The sequence below is a fragment of the Zootermopsis nevadensis genome, unplaced genomic scaffold (assembly GCF_977971745.1).
Source record: "Zootermopsis nevadensis isolate Lab colony 2312 unplaced genomic scaffold, Znev_1.0 Znev_ptg000021l, whole genome shotgun sequence".
In the NCBI taxonomy this organism is placed as follows: Eukaryota; Metazoa; Arthropoda; class Insecta; order Blattodea; family Termopsidae; genus Zootermopsis; species Zootermopsis nevadensis.
Window position 1 is genome coordinate 8,298,481 of NW_028259153.1, and position 17,731 is coordinate 8,316,211.

Sequence of the window (17,731 nt, forward strand, 5' to 3'; positions counted from 1 at the left end):
ATATTTTAATTGCCTAAATCCAGGATGCTAATATAATATCCACCTCCAGTATACAAAAATTTCCAACACGACACTGATTTATTATCAGTGAATATTCAAGGGATTTGAATCTTGTATACTAAAACATTAATTCTCGTTGTTTGTTCTGTTTTAATTATTGCATTATTTACGACTTGTGACAGGAGATATGACAAATTTCCGTAGCGTTGCAGATCGAAGCAGCGTTTACTGTGAAATATGTGTTATTTGGAATATTTCCTGTCAAATAAATAGTGAACCTTTTCTGTTAAATAAATAAACCGCATAAGCCTACGAGATTTAAAACTCGAAAATATTTACTTCATGAATTCCGTAACAAATCCTGAAGTAAAAAACTGAATATAAAATCTGTAAATTCATGGGTACGCTGAATATTCATGTTTTTTCGTCACCTTTTTTTATCCTTAATGGATTCGGTTGGAAGACTCTCGCAAGAGCCAAAGCCAAAGTTTTTCAATGTATAAAGTAATTTATGTGCTATATTTATGGTCATATTTCCTAAAATACATAAGAGATTGATGTAAAAAATTATTCTAATAAATAAGAACTTTATCAGCAGAGCTGAAACTTGGTGTGAAAGAACAAAGAAAGATGAAAAATGAAGCAGACAGAATGATTGACTGAAAGATTGTAAAGATACAGAGAAACAGGAAGAAATAGGGTTGGAGATACGGAAAAAGTGGGAGAAAGAAAGAAAGATTGCAAAGATGGGAATTCAGAAAGGAATGGTCAAGGAAAGAAATATAGAATTAAAGTAAATCCATTGTTACCACGGCCTGGCACCTCATATTGGATGAGACGGCTTGCACAATCGGAACATCCTGAGTAAGCTGTCGCGGATAACCAACAAGGGGCAGGTCTCCTGATTGGGAGTTGGGAGGCGGGGATAAGAATTCCTGTCTTAAAACATCTTGTTACGAAATACTACAGTAGGGCCTCGTTCTGCGTAAAATTAATTTTAAAAGAAACAATGTGTTCTGGTGTCGATTGGATTTATCTAGGGCGGGCTGTTTAGAACACTGTAATGAACAATTTGGATTCCGTAAAATGCGGATAATTTCTTGATTAGATGATCAGCTGTAATCTTTTAAAGGACTCTTCGATGGAGGTACTTTCTCCTTTTGGTTTCGTGTGTTTGTCGACCCGTCTCGGGGGTAATAATTTCTGTTCACCTCGCCGATTGCACGTCTTGTGTTCTGTAAAATGTCGCTAGCAGAAGACTGCACCTTGTGTGTGCTACTGATTGGATCGCCTACTGTGCATGGAGAACAGTTACTTCAGAATATGCAGTGAAGCAAGGGACGATGCCTTGCGCTTGCGCAGAACTCCTCCCCTAGTTAGCGTTTTGATTGATTGGTACTGTATCAAAACGGATATGGAGCGCGCACAGGGAAAGTGAAGATATGGATAGAAATTTTTTCTTAAAAGTTCTCAATTTGAAATAGCTAATTTTAAGGGGGGTGGAACAGGCGTTTATTGGCCAGGATTGCCACTACTCCTTCTAGTACTAATCTTGGAGAAATATTTAAAGTGAATTAGTCAGAGTCCAGTGGTAGTCTTTTGTGAGCATGGTGACGTACCTTCCAATAAAATAAACAGGATCAAAGTTCCTTAGTTAAAGAAATTCATACTTATGACATAACAATTGTAATGTTTTCTTCATAGTTTGACCTTTGACTTCTGTGAATGGTCAGGTAATTCCACGGTTACGTATTCTCCCTCCCCGCACGCACACACACACAGGAATAACCCAGATGCGGGCACCCCAACCGGCCACCCACGCCTTCAAGGACGAATTTAGGACTGAATGCAAAACGCCCGTTATTGTTGTCCGATATCAACCAAAATTGTAATATGTCGACAATATCAAATTTTGTGAAAATTTGTTTAGCGAATCTCGAGTTGTAACAAGCTGACAGACGTACGTAGCGAACATATTAAACTTCAAGTTGGATTAGTAGTTTTGGATTTGTTTGTTATATTCCCTCAGAATACGTAACAGCGTATGAACGCTACAGAACGCCCCCGAAGTGGCATATCCTTGGTAACTAATTGCATGCGCGTGAAGAAAGAGACGGAGGTCGTCTGGTCCCAGTATTCCCCTTCCATCCTGCTCCACCATTGTTTTCTCAGGCCACGTGTTGAAGAGACTGCACTGCTGCGACCGCTAGCCGGCCCACACAGCTATCTCCTGTGTGCGAAAGTGCACTCGTAAGCCTCCCAGCAACACGTGCAGTCAATGTTCTTGACATCGAGGTAACTAAATAAAGAAATTATAGACTTGATAATACAGTGGGCTCAAGTGACCTACTTAATACATATTTCACATAGTTCCCAAACCAAATAATGGGTTTATAGGAAAGATGAGTGTACAGGCGTACCTCGTTTTATTACGCTTAGCAGGTATTGCGGGGGTTTTTTATACAAAATTGAAGGTTTGTGGCAACCCTGCGTCGAGCAAGTCTATCGGCGCCATTTTTCCAACAGAATGTGCTTGCTCACTTCGTGCCTCTGTGTCACATTTTGGTAAATCTCGCAATGTTTTTTAGACATAATGCTATTGCACACTTAATAAACTTAATAGACTTAATAGACTTAATAGACTTACAGTATAGTGTAAACATAACTTTTATATGCACTGGGAAACCAAAATATTCGTGTAACTCGCTTTATTGCGGTGGTCTGGAACCGAATCCGCAATATCTCCGAGGTATTCCTGTATTTCATAATCTGTAGGCCTACTCTTAGCCGAATATTATTAAAAATGTCGAATCAATGTGAATAAATAGGCAGATCATGTAGCAGGTATGGAGAGATAAATGTATACAAAATTTTAATTGTAAAATGCCTATTGGGAGAACTAGGTGTAGATGGAAGGATATTATTAAAATAGGCCTTAAATAGGGCATGAGGACGGGATTTTAAAGGAGGAATCAATGAAGGGCTGTTGTGAACACTGCAATTATATGTTAGGGCCCATAAAAGGCGGGAAGTTTTTTATCTGACAGCTGCTATCAGCTTTTCAATAAAGACTTCTTTTGAGATATTTAAGAAGTGTTAAAAACAAACTGTCAATATGTATTCGGTCTGTTATTTGAGCCATGCCACTTCGCATTGTGTTGACGCCTTTATGCCAGTTCAAAGTTACACAAGCTTAATGCGTGTCGGGAAGTTCTATCAGCACATTTGTGCGTAATTACTGTTACTTGTACAACGTGGAATAATTTTCAGCAATGTCGAGTGCTGTTTCTTGCTAGGGGCGTGACATTTGTAGTGCCGCCGATGATGTGTCAAAATGGATGCGGTGTAATTCATAAACATGAATGTAGGTGATGTAGCGGAGATGCTGAATGCTTGTAAATGTGATTACACAACCAACGGCTTCCAGAAGACACTGTATGGAATGAAACATGCATTATTTATAGCTTTAGTTGCTTTCAGTGCTGCAGTATTTTTACAAGTTTGTGCTAGAAATATGAAGTGCCTTTTTTTCTATTTGTTCTTTATTTCTTTCTGTTTGTATTTATTTATTTTTCACCAAACATCCCAGTGACGTGGTTGCATCTCCTGCTTCTTAAGCGGGAAGACCTGGTTTAAGACCTTGGCCCAGAGACCATCTAACCTAGCTGAGGTTTTTCTAATAGTTTTCCTCGTCCCCACCATAAAAATGCTGGGATAGTACCACCGATTCCTTCAACATTCTTTACAATTCATTATTCACTAATCAAGCTATCATTCGACATTGTACAATCTGAGCAGTTGAAGTAAATTAAAATTCTTTTCTTATATTGTCTTTCTGAGTTTCATTGTCCCTTTTGCTTTGCCTTTATGTTTTTTCCCATTGTTTATCACTTATTTCCTTCCCTCTTCTTCCTCAAGACTTTCGTTATTCAATCCTAATATTGTTTTAGTACGTTCTTTTACTTTATCTCTCATTTCTCTTACGAAACAAATGACAGTCGTATTTATCGTTATCATTTGAATTTATCAAAGCGATTTGCCGCCATGTACGATGGCCTCAAAAAGCTTTGATACTACGTAGTCAAATTAGCATAAGTTTTGTAGTGACAAATAAGACCTTTATGTAATGTAAATCATTCACCCAGAACATTATTTCAGGCAAATTATTAACGGTATAAATAATAGGCCTACGTATGGCGTGTGCGGGTTTATTAATATGAAAACGTAAACTAGCAATGGGAGCTGATCGATTGAGAGTCTTCGATTCGACTCTGGTTCTACAGTATGGCCTAAATATTAGGTGCGGTCCTTGTTGGTTGGCAAGTCTCATAAAAGCAGGCGGAATTAAGTTGTCCGTGATAGTTTGACAGTGTGTTTGTCTACGATGATTCAGATTTTTACCTGGGCACTTATTTATCGATAATGACGAAAGTGAAAAATAAAATTCATTATTATAAAGAAACATTCGAAAGTCTATTCCTAACATATTGGCCAAGAAGTAAGCCATACTGCGAAAATAGAACCCGAATTTGAGGGTAACAACCGATAGGGTTCCCTTATCAGTGAGAGGATAGGAGAATAACTGACGTTCATAAATGTAGAATCTGGCGCTGCGATTTACATTAAAAACCTTTTTTTTCCCCATACAGTGGTCGAAAAGTCACGCAACCCACCCTTGACACATGTTCTGTTTGTCAAAACATGTCCACCGCGTTTAACGATGCATACTTTCTCTCTTTTCCTCATGTCTGATGCAAACCGATGAAGAGTTTTCGGTTCTGGCCTACGCACTTCCTATATTACGGAAACAGTTCACCGGATAAGACACGAGGGTTACTTCAAAAGTCATGACAACTAATTTTTGGGGGACAAACACGTTATATTGAAGAAAGTTCAAAATACGAATGTACCTTTTTTCTTGCCTACTATACCTAAACCCATTCACGCCTACCTGATCTGACTACGCCAATCGGTGGAGTATATCGTGCCCTTTCATATGTATATTTTAAACTTTCTTCAATATAACGTGTTTGCCCCCCCCCCAAAAAAAAATTAGTTGCCATGACTTTTGGAGTACCCCTCGTATTATCAATTTGTTTGGCACAGAAGAATCAAGAAATGCACCCCTAAAATCATTTTGGCAATTTTATTGGTAACGAGATGCAAGGACAATGAACACTCGTTGCACTGCGATTATTGAAAGGTAATGGATCGACTAGCGCTAGCAGGTTGTAACATGACAAGCCTTGCTTGGGCTCTGTCCTATAGCCACAGCGATAGCTTTATTTATCCAATCGGACTGTTGAATCGCGGCAATGAATAACAGTTTTATTATGGGCTGGGTGTTATTTTTCGGTCAATTTGTATTGTGAAGGATTGTTACTGTAAGCGAAGACAGAGGAAAGTTGTTGATGTAATTATCGATATGTTGTAAAGGACATTCTGCTCAGACTGGACACTAGGTGGGCGCAAAGCCTGTCAGGTTGAGGCGGCGAAGATATAAGCTGACATTTCCGGAAGCAGACCGGCATCTGTTTCCACCCACGCTCGCCTCGACTTGGCGGATGTATCAAGGAGCAGCCTATTGTTTGCCTAGTCCAGTAAATCTGTTGCTAAGGTTGCTTTTTGTATACTTTTTAGAGGATGGTTTGTCTTGACTTTGCTAGGGGTATTTTTCGAGCTTGTGTTGGATATCTGAAGTTAAGTTTCTCTTGTTTCCATAGGTAAAAATTGGTGATGGTTCATCTTGGCTTTGTTAGGATAGGTTTGATCTTGTTTTGTCTTGGATTTGTTAAGTTTGGTTTGGAGTTTCTCTTGGCGGTTTACAATTAAATTTGATTCTGGCTTGTTAGGTTAGATTGAGTTTGGAGTTGGTTTGAATTGTTACAAATTTTCTTTTGGCATTAGGTTTATTTCTTACTGTTCTGACCTGGTTGGTTACTGGTTCAGTCAGTTGATTAATTAATTAGCTACTAGTCTTCTCAAAATATATTGTTTCACATAATTGATAGTAGCTCAAAAATGATTTTTTTTCAGCTCTACTACAAGACTGCCTGGCTAGAGCTTTCGCCTGTTCTGTTTCTCCATATTTCATTACACATATAATTTAATACAAGTGAGATTTACGGTTGTTAAAGCGTATGAGAATTACCAACGATTTAAACTTATAATGGCAAATGATTTCTACAGGGCGTGCAAGGGTCGAAGGGAATTCAAGAGGATGCACTCTGAGCCCCCCCCCCCCCCCCCCGAGGGATACCACTCCAGACTTTTCCTCAGCGGGGTTTTTTCTCCTCAGACCTTCCCACCCCTTTCGACTTTCCATACTTTAAGGGGATTTGCCCACAGGGCTTGCTTCTTGCTGCGATGGAAATCACTGAGCTTCTACCATCTCAGGTTAGATCACCCAGATTTTGAGAAACACCATCAAATTTGTTAAATCGTTACCTTAATCTTTCTTCGACAACGATGGATAAATACCAGTGATATTATACACAGGGTCGTAAATATGGAAAAAGAACCTTCTAAATCTTTACATTTTTATAAAGATGTTTTTTATCTGAAAGCAAAAGTAGCATTGCAACGGCACAAAATATTTTCAATAACTCGGTTGTTACGTATTATTGAAAAAATAGTTAATTATTTTGATAGTGTTTTTATCATTTTCATTTGTTATTTTTCAGTTCTATAACATCTCGAAAATAACTTGTTTTTAAAATAATCTCAACCATACCAACATTCTGTTTATCGCCTATAGTGTTTCCTTTGTTTATTTTCCCCCATTCAATGCCGAGGTCTTGAACTCATGTAATTTCATTTCCACGCCTCCTTCAAGCCCATAAAATGGTGTTAAGACATAGAGGTTATTTTTCATTATCCTTTCGTTTAGAAGAGCCCTATTTTTAATTGTCATTCTCCATTTATTTTTATTTCGCTTCTACGTTATAACTTGCTGTTCCTTCTAGCTTAAGGAAACAGACCCCGACAATATGACACTTTAATCCCACGCTCCATCTAAGTTCTCTGCTTCCGTATTATTTCCTTCCTGGTTTTCTTGTTACTACTCGTCCATTCATCTTCCAGCGTTCTTTCTTTATAACTTCCCTCCATTTGCCATTATATCTCATTGTATCAGACGCAGACATTTTTTGAGACAGAAGAGGGATTTATTTCAAAGTTTGTGTTTAAAGTGTCTGCATAACAAGTCCTCCGAACATTGTGTTCCTTCGTATAAAAGTTATTTTACCTCTGATAATTCTTTTATTTCATGGATCGTAACAGCTTTTAAACAGAGGCTTTGTACCAAGATCTGATTGACTGATTGGCCTCTAGGTTATGTGCGTAATTAGTGAGGATATGTAAGTTGGTCCTTTGTCGCCATAGCATTGATCGTCCTTCGCTTATTGATGTAGACAGCCTGTGAGTTTTTTATTTTCTCCATTCTGGGGTTTGAGTGTCGGCTTCACAATTCTTGACCTATAGACTTTAACAAAGAGCTCAGGATTTGATGGATTTTTTTGATTGATCAAAGCAGTTTCTGAACAGCATATGTTTCGGAAACCTCTGAAAATGTACAGGTGGAAAGCTTTGAAGTGGATGGAAGGGTAATTTTAAAATGGTTATGATGATCAGAGGCAAATAGAATTGGTTCAGGTTCATGTCCAGTAGTGGGTATTAAACATTAAGATTTTATTAATATGTTCTTATTTAGGGAATTATATTTATTTTATTAAATATTTAATTACATTTTGAGGTGAATTATCGGCCGTGCCGAACAGCTGTAGAAGTTGACCCATGCGCCTGTTTGTCTATACATGTAGAGCAACAAGTGGATGGCTGAACGAATTTCTTTAAAATTTGACATTAAGGAGTTATACAAAAAATTGTCAGGGCATTTCATTTGTCATGTAGGTTGGTTAATTTGAATGAGCATTTTTTTGTGACTCTTTTATATAGCATTCTTCGTATTAGTAGCGCGTTTTTTCATATGGACTGCTTTTGTTTAAATTTAATGCTGAAGGTCCTTGCTTGTCCTTTCAGCCTGAAAAATGTACAGTTGGCAATAAATCTAACGTGTCAGGACTGTTAAAACTGCGTAGACCCCATATTTCTGAACGCCATTATGCTCTTGCTATCAGTCAGTACTTTTAAACATTTCTTTTTCTTTTCATTAACAATTCAAATTAGTTTAAGCTTATACTATATTAGAGTTTGTCAAAAATGAAGTATTCAGCTAGAAAACTATTGTGTGTTCACTTGCAACCTCCTAAGCTACCGATGTTAGGTAGGTCTAGGATACATCGATATGGCTTCAAAAGTTTTTGTTCAGCAAGCTATCACGTGACTTATTTTGCTTTGATCAACTGTGACATCCACGGTCCATGTGCCACACTGCAGTTCTCAGATTACACTTCAAGGCATGTTACACGAAGTTCAGCCAGCCACACGAATGGTAATATTCCGAAAGCTAACTTTGTGCGAATAAGAACTGAAAATAGACCAACCAACTATACACAGTGGTTGATTCGAGATAATTCATGCGAATTTTTTTGGAGAAATATTTTTGGAGATGATGTTGATGCGACTATTCATAGTCGGGTTTTTTTCATAAATCTTTAATATATCGAAACCTTAAAATCATAACGGGTCGAAAGATGGGTCTGCCTTCGAAACGTGGTGATTTTTTTAAGATAGTAAGATTTTCAAAAAAGCTTTTTAAACAACAGAAGATGGATAAAGTCCAAAACAAAATAAGTGGTGGGACTACGGAATCAGCCCCACTCCCCACTTTTTTATCCCCCAAGGTTCCCGTGACAGTCATTCCACCATTTCTGACCGTGCGTCGCTGCCTTTGAGACGCGCTACACACTTGTCGCATCTGAGAGCCTCAGTCGAAGTTTCACCTCTGACATTTCAGTTGAACTGGGGCGAGGAATCTTTCAGAATACATTAAGATTCTGTGTTCATTAATTTAATTACGTCTACTGAAGAAACAGTAGTCGTGGTAGTCATTAACAAAATTCTCATGGTGTCTGATGAGTCGTTACTTGTTGCGGGTTGCCTAATAGGTTCTCGCTTGGTAGTCAAATGAAGAGGTTTACGTATAGGCTTGCGAGATCAGTAGCTCCCTGGAAACAAGAAATACACAGTGAGGTTTTGCAAAGAAACTTCATAAAGCGACATATTCAAATAACGGAAAGGAAAAAATAATATAAGCAGAAACAAGTAATGACATTGATCAACGTATTGATGGAATTAAATTTGTGTTGTTCTAAACTAAGTATGCAGATTAATTAATATATTTTATATCCAGGGAATCGTGCTAGACTAAATTATTTCGCTTATGACATGTCCATAAAGTGTTCGTAGGCCCAAATGGAGATGTTTGTATCTCTGTGTAGAGCACCATCAGCATTACGTCCTGGTATATCACAATATTTTATATAGTTAGACTATATATCTAGCGGTTAGAACGCTGGCCTTGTAATCCTGGGGTCTCGGGTTCGATTCCCGGCGGTGCCCGAATTTATAACTTGTGTTGGGCAAGGCCATGGTCTAGGCAACACGGAGTTTTCCTCCGGGGCCTTCCCCGGTTTCTCCGTGGCATCCCAACAATTACTACATTCACACACAGAAGAAGGCAATGGCAAACCACTTCTGGATCACCTGCCAAGAACGTATATGAACAGGTCCCAGTCCGAGAAAAGGATGGAAGGATCTTGTTCATATGGACCTGTCGTCAGACAGAACACTAAATAATAATAATATCTCAGATTATGAAAATTTGTTGATCCGTCTTTCTGGCATGGTGCCTACAATACGTACAAACTGATAATAAAAAAAATTCATTGTAGCAGAAAGTGTAATGGCACAGGCCTGCGACAATGAACGGAATTTGAAAGTCGAGGAATATAATGACGATTTGAGGATACGATTGAATAGGATGTTCTTGCAGGATGGACGCAGTCAATGAAGAGTCAGACCCGTCTTCCTACTACCTGGCGCTTTACGGGCTCATCTCCTTCCTTCTCGTCATGCTGATCGTAATGTTGCTGTATGTGGCTTGCTCCAAGAAGTACAGACTCAACTGGTTCGAGAAGAATCTCCTAGAAGCTGCGGAGACAACGCAGATGAGACACAGGTAAGGCAGTGTGACCGCCCGTGGCTCGGCCTTTTCGACGCCGCTTATGACCGATAAGACAGTCCACCATTTATAACCGACCGTAACCGATCAGTGTCGCTCTTAAGTTCTTGCCTCGACAGTCACTCAGGTATGATTTAATCCAAGTCGTGAAGTCTTGAAGGTGGAGGTCTTCTGAGTTGTAGAGCCGTGTATTCTGGTAGAAGTTTACCGACGTTTCAGAGGGCCTTGCTGCTTCTGTCATCAGGGCGATGATTTGTCTTCCGCTAAAAACAGAATTAAACACCAAACACGTACCGATATTATTTTAAATATCTCAGTCGCAAAACTATGCCGTCCTTTCCTCTATTGGGCTAGCCAGCTTCTTGTCTGCACCATTTCAAAAACGTTCTCAGAATCTCCGTGATCTTTGCTGTACCCTTTGTCGCAAAACTGTGTTTTGATATTGTTGTATAAATAATAAAGAGGAATAAACAATGTGACATGTTTTGAACAAAAACATTTTCTAGAAATAGGACCAAAAAGAAAAGGTAATATTTGAAGTACAAAATTAATTACACAAAATAAACGGCAAGAATTAGGAATTTGGGCAAAACAGCAGCACAAAAACTGAAATAATAGAATATAAACTAACATTATGAGGTTTAAGAAGTTAATAGTTCCATCAGAAAGTTGCCCGAAAGTTCTTTACCGTTTTCACAAGAGCCCTTCAACTGTTCCTATCCTAAACCAGATGAATCAAATCCACACACTAGAATACTATTTCACTCACATCCATTTTAATATTATCCGCCCATCTGTGCCTTTGCTCAGTGCAGGAAAAAAATTACCCAGCGGTATGGTAAGTGTGTATCTTCACCGGAACTGTGTACAACAGTAGTTTACGACAGTGGTATTCAACCATTTTTTGTTCGCGTACCCCCAGATATAATTTATCTTCAACTTTGTACTCCCAAAGTTGTTGGTGTATAATTCAAGTTATACATAGCATATAATCTACATCTAAAATAAATTAAATAAATTGCATTACTGATTATTCAGTGTTTATCATAAAATAATATATTTTTTTAATTTCACGTACCCCCGGGGGTACGCGTACCCCAGGTTGAATACCACTGGTTTACGATATATACGAATATCGATATTCGCGTCAGTGGAATAAAAATGTCTTAAAACTTGGCGAATTCTGGTGGTCATTCTATATACTACCCGGCTACGTCAACTTTAAATGCGGGAAGTATGCGAACTAATGAAAGTGTTGTGGTGGGGGAATGAGATTCGCGTGTTGGCTGTCACATCCCGGTACAACTGTAATCGCGGGTAAGTCTATTTTATTGTTTTTATGGAGCGATAATTGACATGCGTCGGGAAAACCTTGTAGCACTTGGCGGTGAGTCATTCAGTTCCAACCGGGACCCGGAAAGTGACAGTTTCGTTCAACTTTATCAGCGAACGCATTGTACCTTTTTCGATCAGGAAAAGTCAAATGGAAATTTGAAATTTCCATTTAGAAATTCAACAAAATGTGCTTCTGCAACAATCAGAAATAAATTAAAAATAAAGAAAGAAGCCAGCGTGGAGAGCAAAAGCGGAGAGAAATTAAATTTACCTGGTGCAATATGTAAACCCAGTTTTAAAAGAATCGAAATTGATGACTTTGATTTTTGTGTAATCAGATAATTCACACTTTTTACGCCTTCCAAGAGAAATTCCAGCATTAAAAACTATATCATCCATCTTGAAAGAAATTTAATTTCCTGGAGTCAAGAAGTTTGTAACTGCCCCCTCACGTTGGGTATCACTAAGGGAGATAGATGGTTATGTCCCGCTCTGAGGTCAGGGCTGGATGTGTTGTTGATCGGGATAGAAGTCCTTCCGGGATTAGTGAGTAATAAATTTTAACAAGGAACTCTAGTAACTGTCCGGGTTTGTTATTGGAACGTCTCCTCAACTTTATCGCTCACTACAAATTCTTGAATCCACACACTTTACCACATCAGGGTCTTGACCCTGCAGTCGAAATTATCTCAAAATAACTTGAGCAGAAATCGAAACTGTTTGACTCAATTTATTGTACCAAAACAATATTTATACAGTTCGTTTATATATTCTATTTTTGACGTAAATACCTTTATATTTTAGGGTCAGTGTCATTCGGCAAAAAGTGGAAAGAAAAAGTGTAACGAAAAAGGGAAAGTAAAAGTGTAACTGCATTGTTATGTTACCTTGGAAACATCATCAGTTTACTCAGTATTGTTGTTACCTATAAAACATTACCTTACCTTACCTTACATTACATTACATTTCATTACATTACAATACATTACTTTACATTACGAGGTGCGATCGGAAGGTTTCTAGACTGCGCGTATAAAAACCCGTACACTTATCTCAGGTATTAAATTCATCCATCACCCTCGAAGTAGTTCCCCTGGGAGTGAACACAACGATCCCAGCGCCGCTACCAAGCCTGGAAGAATCCCTGGAAATCTTTCTTTGTCAGCCTGTCAAGCACCATCTGCGATTCTGCCTGAATCTCTTGCCAAAGACTCGCCAAAACGGCTACGGAAACCCATGAAATGCTAAAGCAAGCATTTGGGGAGTCCGCAATGGGTCGTGCACAAACTTTTGTGTGGCATTCACGTTTTAAAAATGGCCGAACCTCTGTCGATGATGACGAGCGTTCTGGACGACCATCTTCGAGCACAACGCCCGAAAATGTTACGAATATTCGGCAGGCCATTCACGAAGATCGACGTCGTACCATCAACGACTTGTGCGACATTGTTGGGATAGGCTATGGGACCTGTCAGCTGATTCTAAAGGAAGAACTCCACATGCGACGCATCCTGTCTGAGGACCAGGAGCAGAATCGACTTCTCGTTTGTCAGGAGCTCAAAGATCTTGCAAGAACCGACCCCAACTTCCTTTCTAAGCTCCGTGTGACTTCTTCCTCTTCCCAAAGATGAAAATTCAGCTAAAGGGAAGGAGATTTGAGACGATAGAAGAGATTCAGGCAGAATCGCAGATGGTGCTTGACAGGCTGACAAAGAAAGATTTCCAGGGATTCTTCCAGGCTTGGTAGCGGCGCTGGGATCGTTGTGTTCACTCCCAGGGGAACTACTTCGAGGGTGATGGATGAATTTAATACCTGAGATAAGTGTACGGGTTTTTATACGCGCAGTCTGGAAACTTTTTCCGATCGCACCTCGTACATTCATATACCACAGACCCATCTTAAGCGTAACTAATTCAAGTTAAATAAGCAATGTCTTAATCAAACTTTACTCAATTGTAAAGCATGTATAAAGGAAATATTTAGAATAAAGCCAATATATAAACTTCCTTTCCGTATAGACGTATTTACGTCAAATTCTCCGGAACCGTGGTTCCACTATCACTTTTTTACGTAATAATTTATACTGGTTTTCGGGGATGTTTATTCTCTTTTATGTGACTCAGGCTGGACCTCTTTTGATCATTGTATTGAACCAATGAAATCTGTAAACTTCTTGACTAGTTGCCTGGTAACAGCTGTCATGACCTATCTCGGTAGGACGTTGAAGCTTTAAAATATGGATATATCCAATTTACAATCGAACCGATCGATCTTAAGAATTCGGAACACCAGTTATTTAACACGTCGCTTGTTAGACAAGTTTCACTACGCCATCTTCCATGTGTATTTACGTACGTAGGATTTACTAGGTTTAATAGTAAAATTGTTGGATATAAAACTACGGAAATGAAAAGAGACGTCACCACATAGAGATTTTCCCTTTTGGCAACGGTGATGAAACAGATTAAACTTTACAATTTTTTTCTCTCTGCTGTGTGCTCGACGCTCTGTAAACATTCATTTTCTCTGGACCAGTTTCAGTATATTTATGCCAATGATATGGATCAAAAGACAAACCTTAACCTTTCGGCATCTGATTATGCAACAAAGGCTTCTGTGCTGTTTGAAATACCTTTATAGAAACTCTTCCTAAAACTGGCCTCCAAAACTAATTTTAGAAGAGTTTACGTCATACCGTGTGAAAAAATTGTCGCAAAGTTGCATCTAGTGACCTTCGGGATGCACTGCAGTGGTTGGGTTTGATGTCTGATTTCGTCGATTATCGCAATATTTGTCGCCGCTGTATCAAATGCCTTCTTTACGTCGTTTCAGATGATATACAGAAAAAGGGAGTAAATGAGATGAAGGAATAGAAAGAGAAACACGAAAAAGTTAATTAATAAAGAAGGAAGGAAGGGAAGAAAGAAGAAAATTTATTATTTGCTTGTTTAATGATAAATAGCATGCAAAGAGTGAGATGTATTACAAACATGTGGAAGGAAGCGGTCATGTGGAGACTGGATAGACCCATGAAAAAATTGTCAGTTTATGCTGTCTGCGGGGGAATATTTGGTGCAAAACTTCTAGAAAAATAAATTGTTTCAAAGAAGGAAATGCTGGAAAAATTTATATGCCGTTATAAAATGGTTTTCTGTGTTCGTATAAATGTTTATTTTACCAATATATTGCTGTGAAGCATATAAATATTGCGTAGCATAACATACAAGGTGTCCCAAAAAGATATGTACAACAACTTTGGCGGTCGCTTGTCAGTCAGTCCGTTGCACACCGCTGTCACTTTCAACACCTACAAAAGATTCGCTAATTCACTAAGTAATGTAATGTAATGGTTTAGCTTATTAAAATGTCTTTATTTCTTTTGTTGAATGTATGTACGTCTTTTTGAGGTACGTGTGTGTGTGTGTGTAGCAGAGAACTGTTCACCTGCCAAGGTTACCCACTGTCTCTCTTGTTTTATTTCTTTCTCTGTGGTTATGAAGTTTTCCTGGTATAAACCACAAAGCCGCATTCACGCTAGTCAAGTTACTTGAACACATGAACTTGAAAGGACTTAACAAGTGTGAACTGTTTCAAGTACGTTTCAAGTCTGTTTAAAGTTTCAAAGAATAAACAAACTTTATACATAATAAATTAATTGAGCTTTCTGCTTGACTTAACCTACTTTAATAACAATCTGAGAAATGTGAGCTACCACGACACTCCTCAGTTTATTAGAACATACGAAAGAACTATTTACTTTTGCTGGTATTATTAACAAACAGATTGAAAGACTGTGGTTTGTTTTTGTTAACATTACTTGTGAATGTTCAAAGTAAGCGATAGATGTGGTTAATATATCTGAGAATTTTAGGAGTGCACAGCAGGTACGAAATTTTATGGAATGTTTATTTAAGATATAATGTAATATTATCTTCGTATCTACGCTCAGGTCTTCCAGGTGGACTCTTTCTTTCAAGATGTCAGAATTGTGTGAATTGCTCAGCTAGCCATCTTAGCCCAAATACTCTGTTCATATCTTTCTTCGTTATTTAATCACCCTTATAATATTTGATCATCATTACGTGTTATGAAGATCAACATTTTGCAATTTTTCCCCAATAACCCTGTCACATCCTCTGTCTAACGTCCATATATTTTCCTCGGCACTTTATTTAAATCTCCTCGTTACGTTCTTGTGTTAGAAGTTCGCACCTCAATAAAGCAGTCGGTAGATTTATAATTTTGTGTGATTATATGCTTAGATAGGATACAGGAAGAACAAGTTTTTTAACTGCGTGGTAGATACCAAGCGTCCGCAGAATTGGATATATCCTTGATTTCTTCATGAAAGCAATTTTGACTTTTTACTGTCTTTTCAAAATATTTCAGTGTGAGTTTAGAGATTTTGTTGTGTCGTACAAAACTTTCATCAGCACTGATAATAGAGGCAGTGTATTTCTCTAAAACGTTGGAACACTTTTAAAAAACTACATGATACAACAACGCGTAAGATAATAGATAAATTTCTTAACTTTGTCACAGACCAGAAGGTGATTTGTTTCATTCAACTTCTGTTCGACCCTCCAAACCGTGATTCAGCTAATAACAGTTCGGCTGTAGTTCAGGAGCTGAGAAATTTGGAATCGGAATTGCAGGTCCCAGTCAGGATTAATACTCCGTTGATATTAATCTAACACCCCAGAAATGGGAAATCACGTAGGCCCAAATCCTGGTTACCTAGTTATAGCGTATGGCTGAGTCTTGTAGTAATGTAAGCCACATCATTCCCAACACGTTTTGCTATGAACTGTCTTAAATTTCACTTCACGGAACAAAATGTAGGAATTTATTGGTTAGAACTCCAGCCTCATATTCTATTCTAACTTGGAACACCTTCAAATATGCCATAACCACATCCTCCATACTCATTTTTTATTAATTCCTGTTCAGTTCACCGCTTTGTAGTCACTTAATAGACCGGCGATAAATAACGCAAGATCCAGAAACAGTTTTTTAGGTCTCACGAGGAATATAATGCAAAGAAAATTTTCCCGAGAACTGTTAATGACAGCAACAAATTAATCGCTTGGTATTTCGTATTCTGCTAGTAGTAGGTAGGCATTTAACGATTCGAGAAAGGACCAGTTGTTATGTACATTTAAGTATGATTACCTTTGTTTCAATAACTTCATAATTGGCTGTACCTCGATCCAGTTGACATTGCCACACCCTGGTTCCCTAAAGATTTGTTTTAATATTATTATTTCATCTACCCATGAGCAGTTAGTTTTCCTTTATTTCGTTAAACATTTACCATGCCTAAAAATACTTCAGATAAACTCTGTAAATTTTAATTAGGTCTGTACCAATTTCCTTTTACAAAATTGATGGTGTTAGATTTTCATTGTATCGTGGTGTAGGTTCTTCAAAATATTCTTAAATTTTCGTTACATTTAGTATTCAGAGTATTTATCATAACAAGATCGGTCATAAGCGAAACGAAAATAATTAAAATGCCTTCTATGATACACGACAAGGAATGAAGATCTATAGATGTTACCGGAAGACGAGATAACACTATTCCATCCTTCTTTAGAAGAACAGAAATATAATAAATAAAGCGTCATATACCTGAATGATGTCACCGCAATGAAATATTTTAACAGCAGTAAACTGAAATGAAAGGTACGGATTGTTATATAGGAGCGTTTCGTTTACAAGTTTAGATTCTCACAAATTGTGCGTCTTGTGTACCGACTGACCTTCAAAGGGAATTTTTGTCGAGTTGCGTGCTGGGCGCATGCCAGATGGCAGGGGGATTTCTCCGTTTCTTCCTGTTTTGCTTTTATGTTCTTATTGCAAAGAGAGACTGAAATTGCAGGAGGTTCTCACTGACATTTAAAAATGTCTTTTTTTTCGGATTTAATGCTTTGCGTCTTTCTTTATAGTCCTATCTTTGTATTACATGGTGTCCTTCAGTCAGTGTTGCATGGATGCAAGCGATAAACACGAATTTTTCATGAAAAATTTATATAAATAAACAATTACGAATATGGTGACAATTTGATATAACTAGTTTTCATTGACATGTAAAGCAATGTAAAATTACGCATGGAAGTTGATCATTAAATAGTATAATTATTAATATATAGTTCATGTTAGCCTCACCATGTAAATTCGGCTTCAGATTTTTCTTTTAATTTGTTGTTTGTTTTTTGTGGTTTGGTTTTCATAGGCTTGCTAACTGTGTG

The 17,731-nt window shown here is 38.0% G+C and overlaps 1 protein-coding gene across 5 annotated transcripts in view; it reads left to right on the top strand.

Annotated features, from left to right (window-relative positions):
- Positions 1 to 17,731, top strand: part of Sytalpha (Synaptotagmin alpha) — a 120,945-nt gene that overhangs the window by 76,986 nt on the left and 26,228 nt on the right. For all 5 annotated transcript variants that reach the window (XM_087352294.1, XM_087352297.1, XM_087352295.1 and 2 more), the window contains one exon: positions 9,956 to 10,141. In XM_087352294.1, the coding sequence (XP_087208420.1) occupies positions 9,957 to 10,141 (185 nt within the window). In that variant the 5' untranslated portion in view covers position 9,956. The remainder of the gene's footprint in view (positions 1 to 9,955; positions 10,142 to 17,731) is intronic.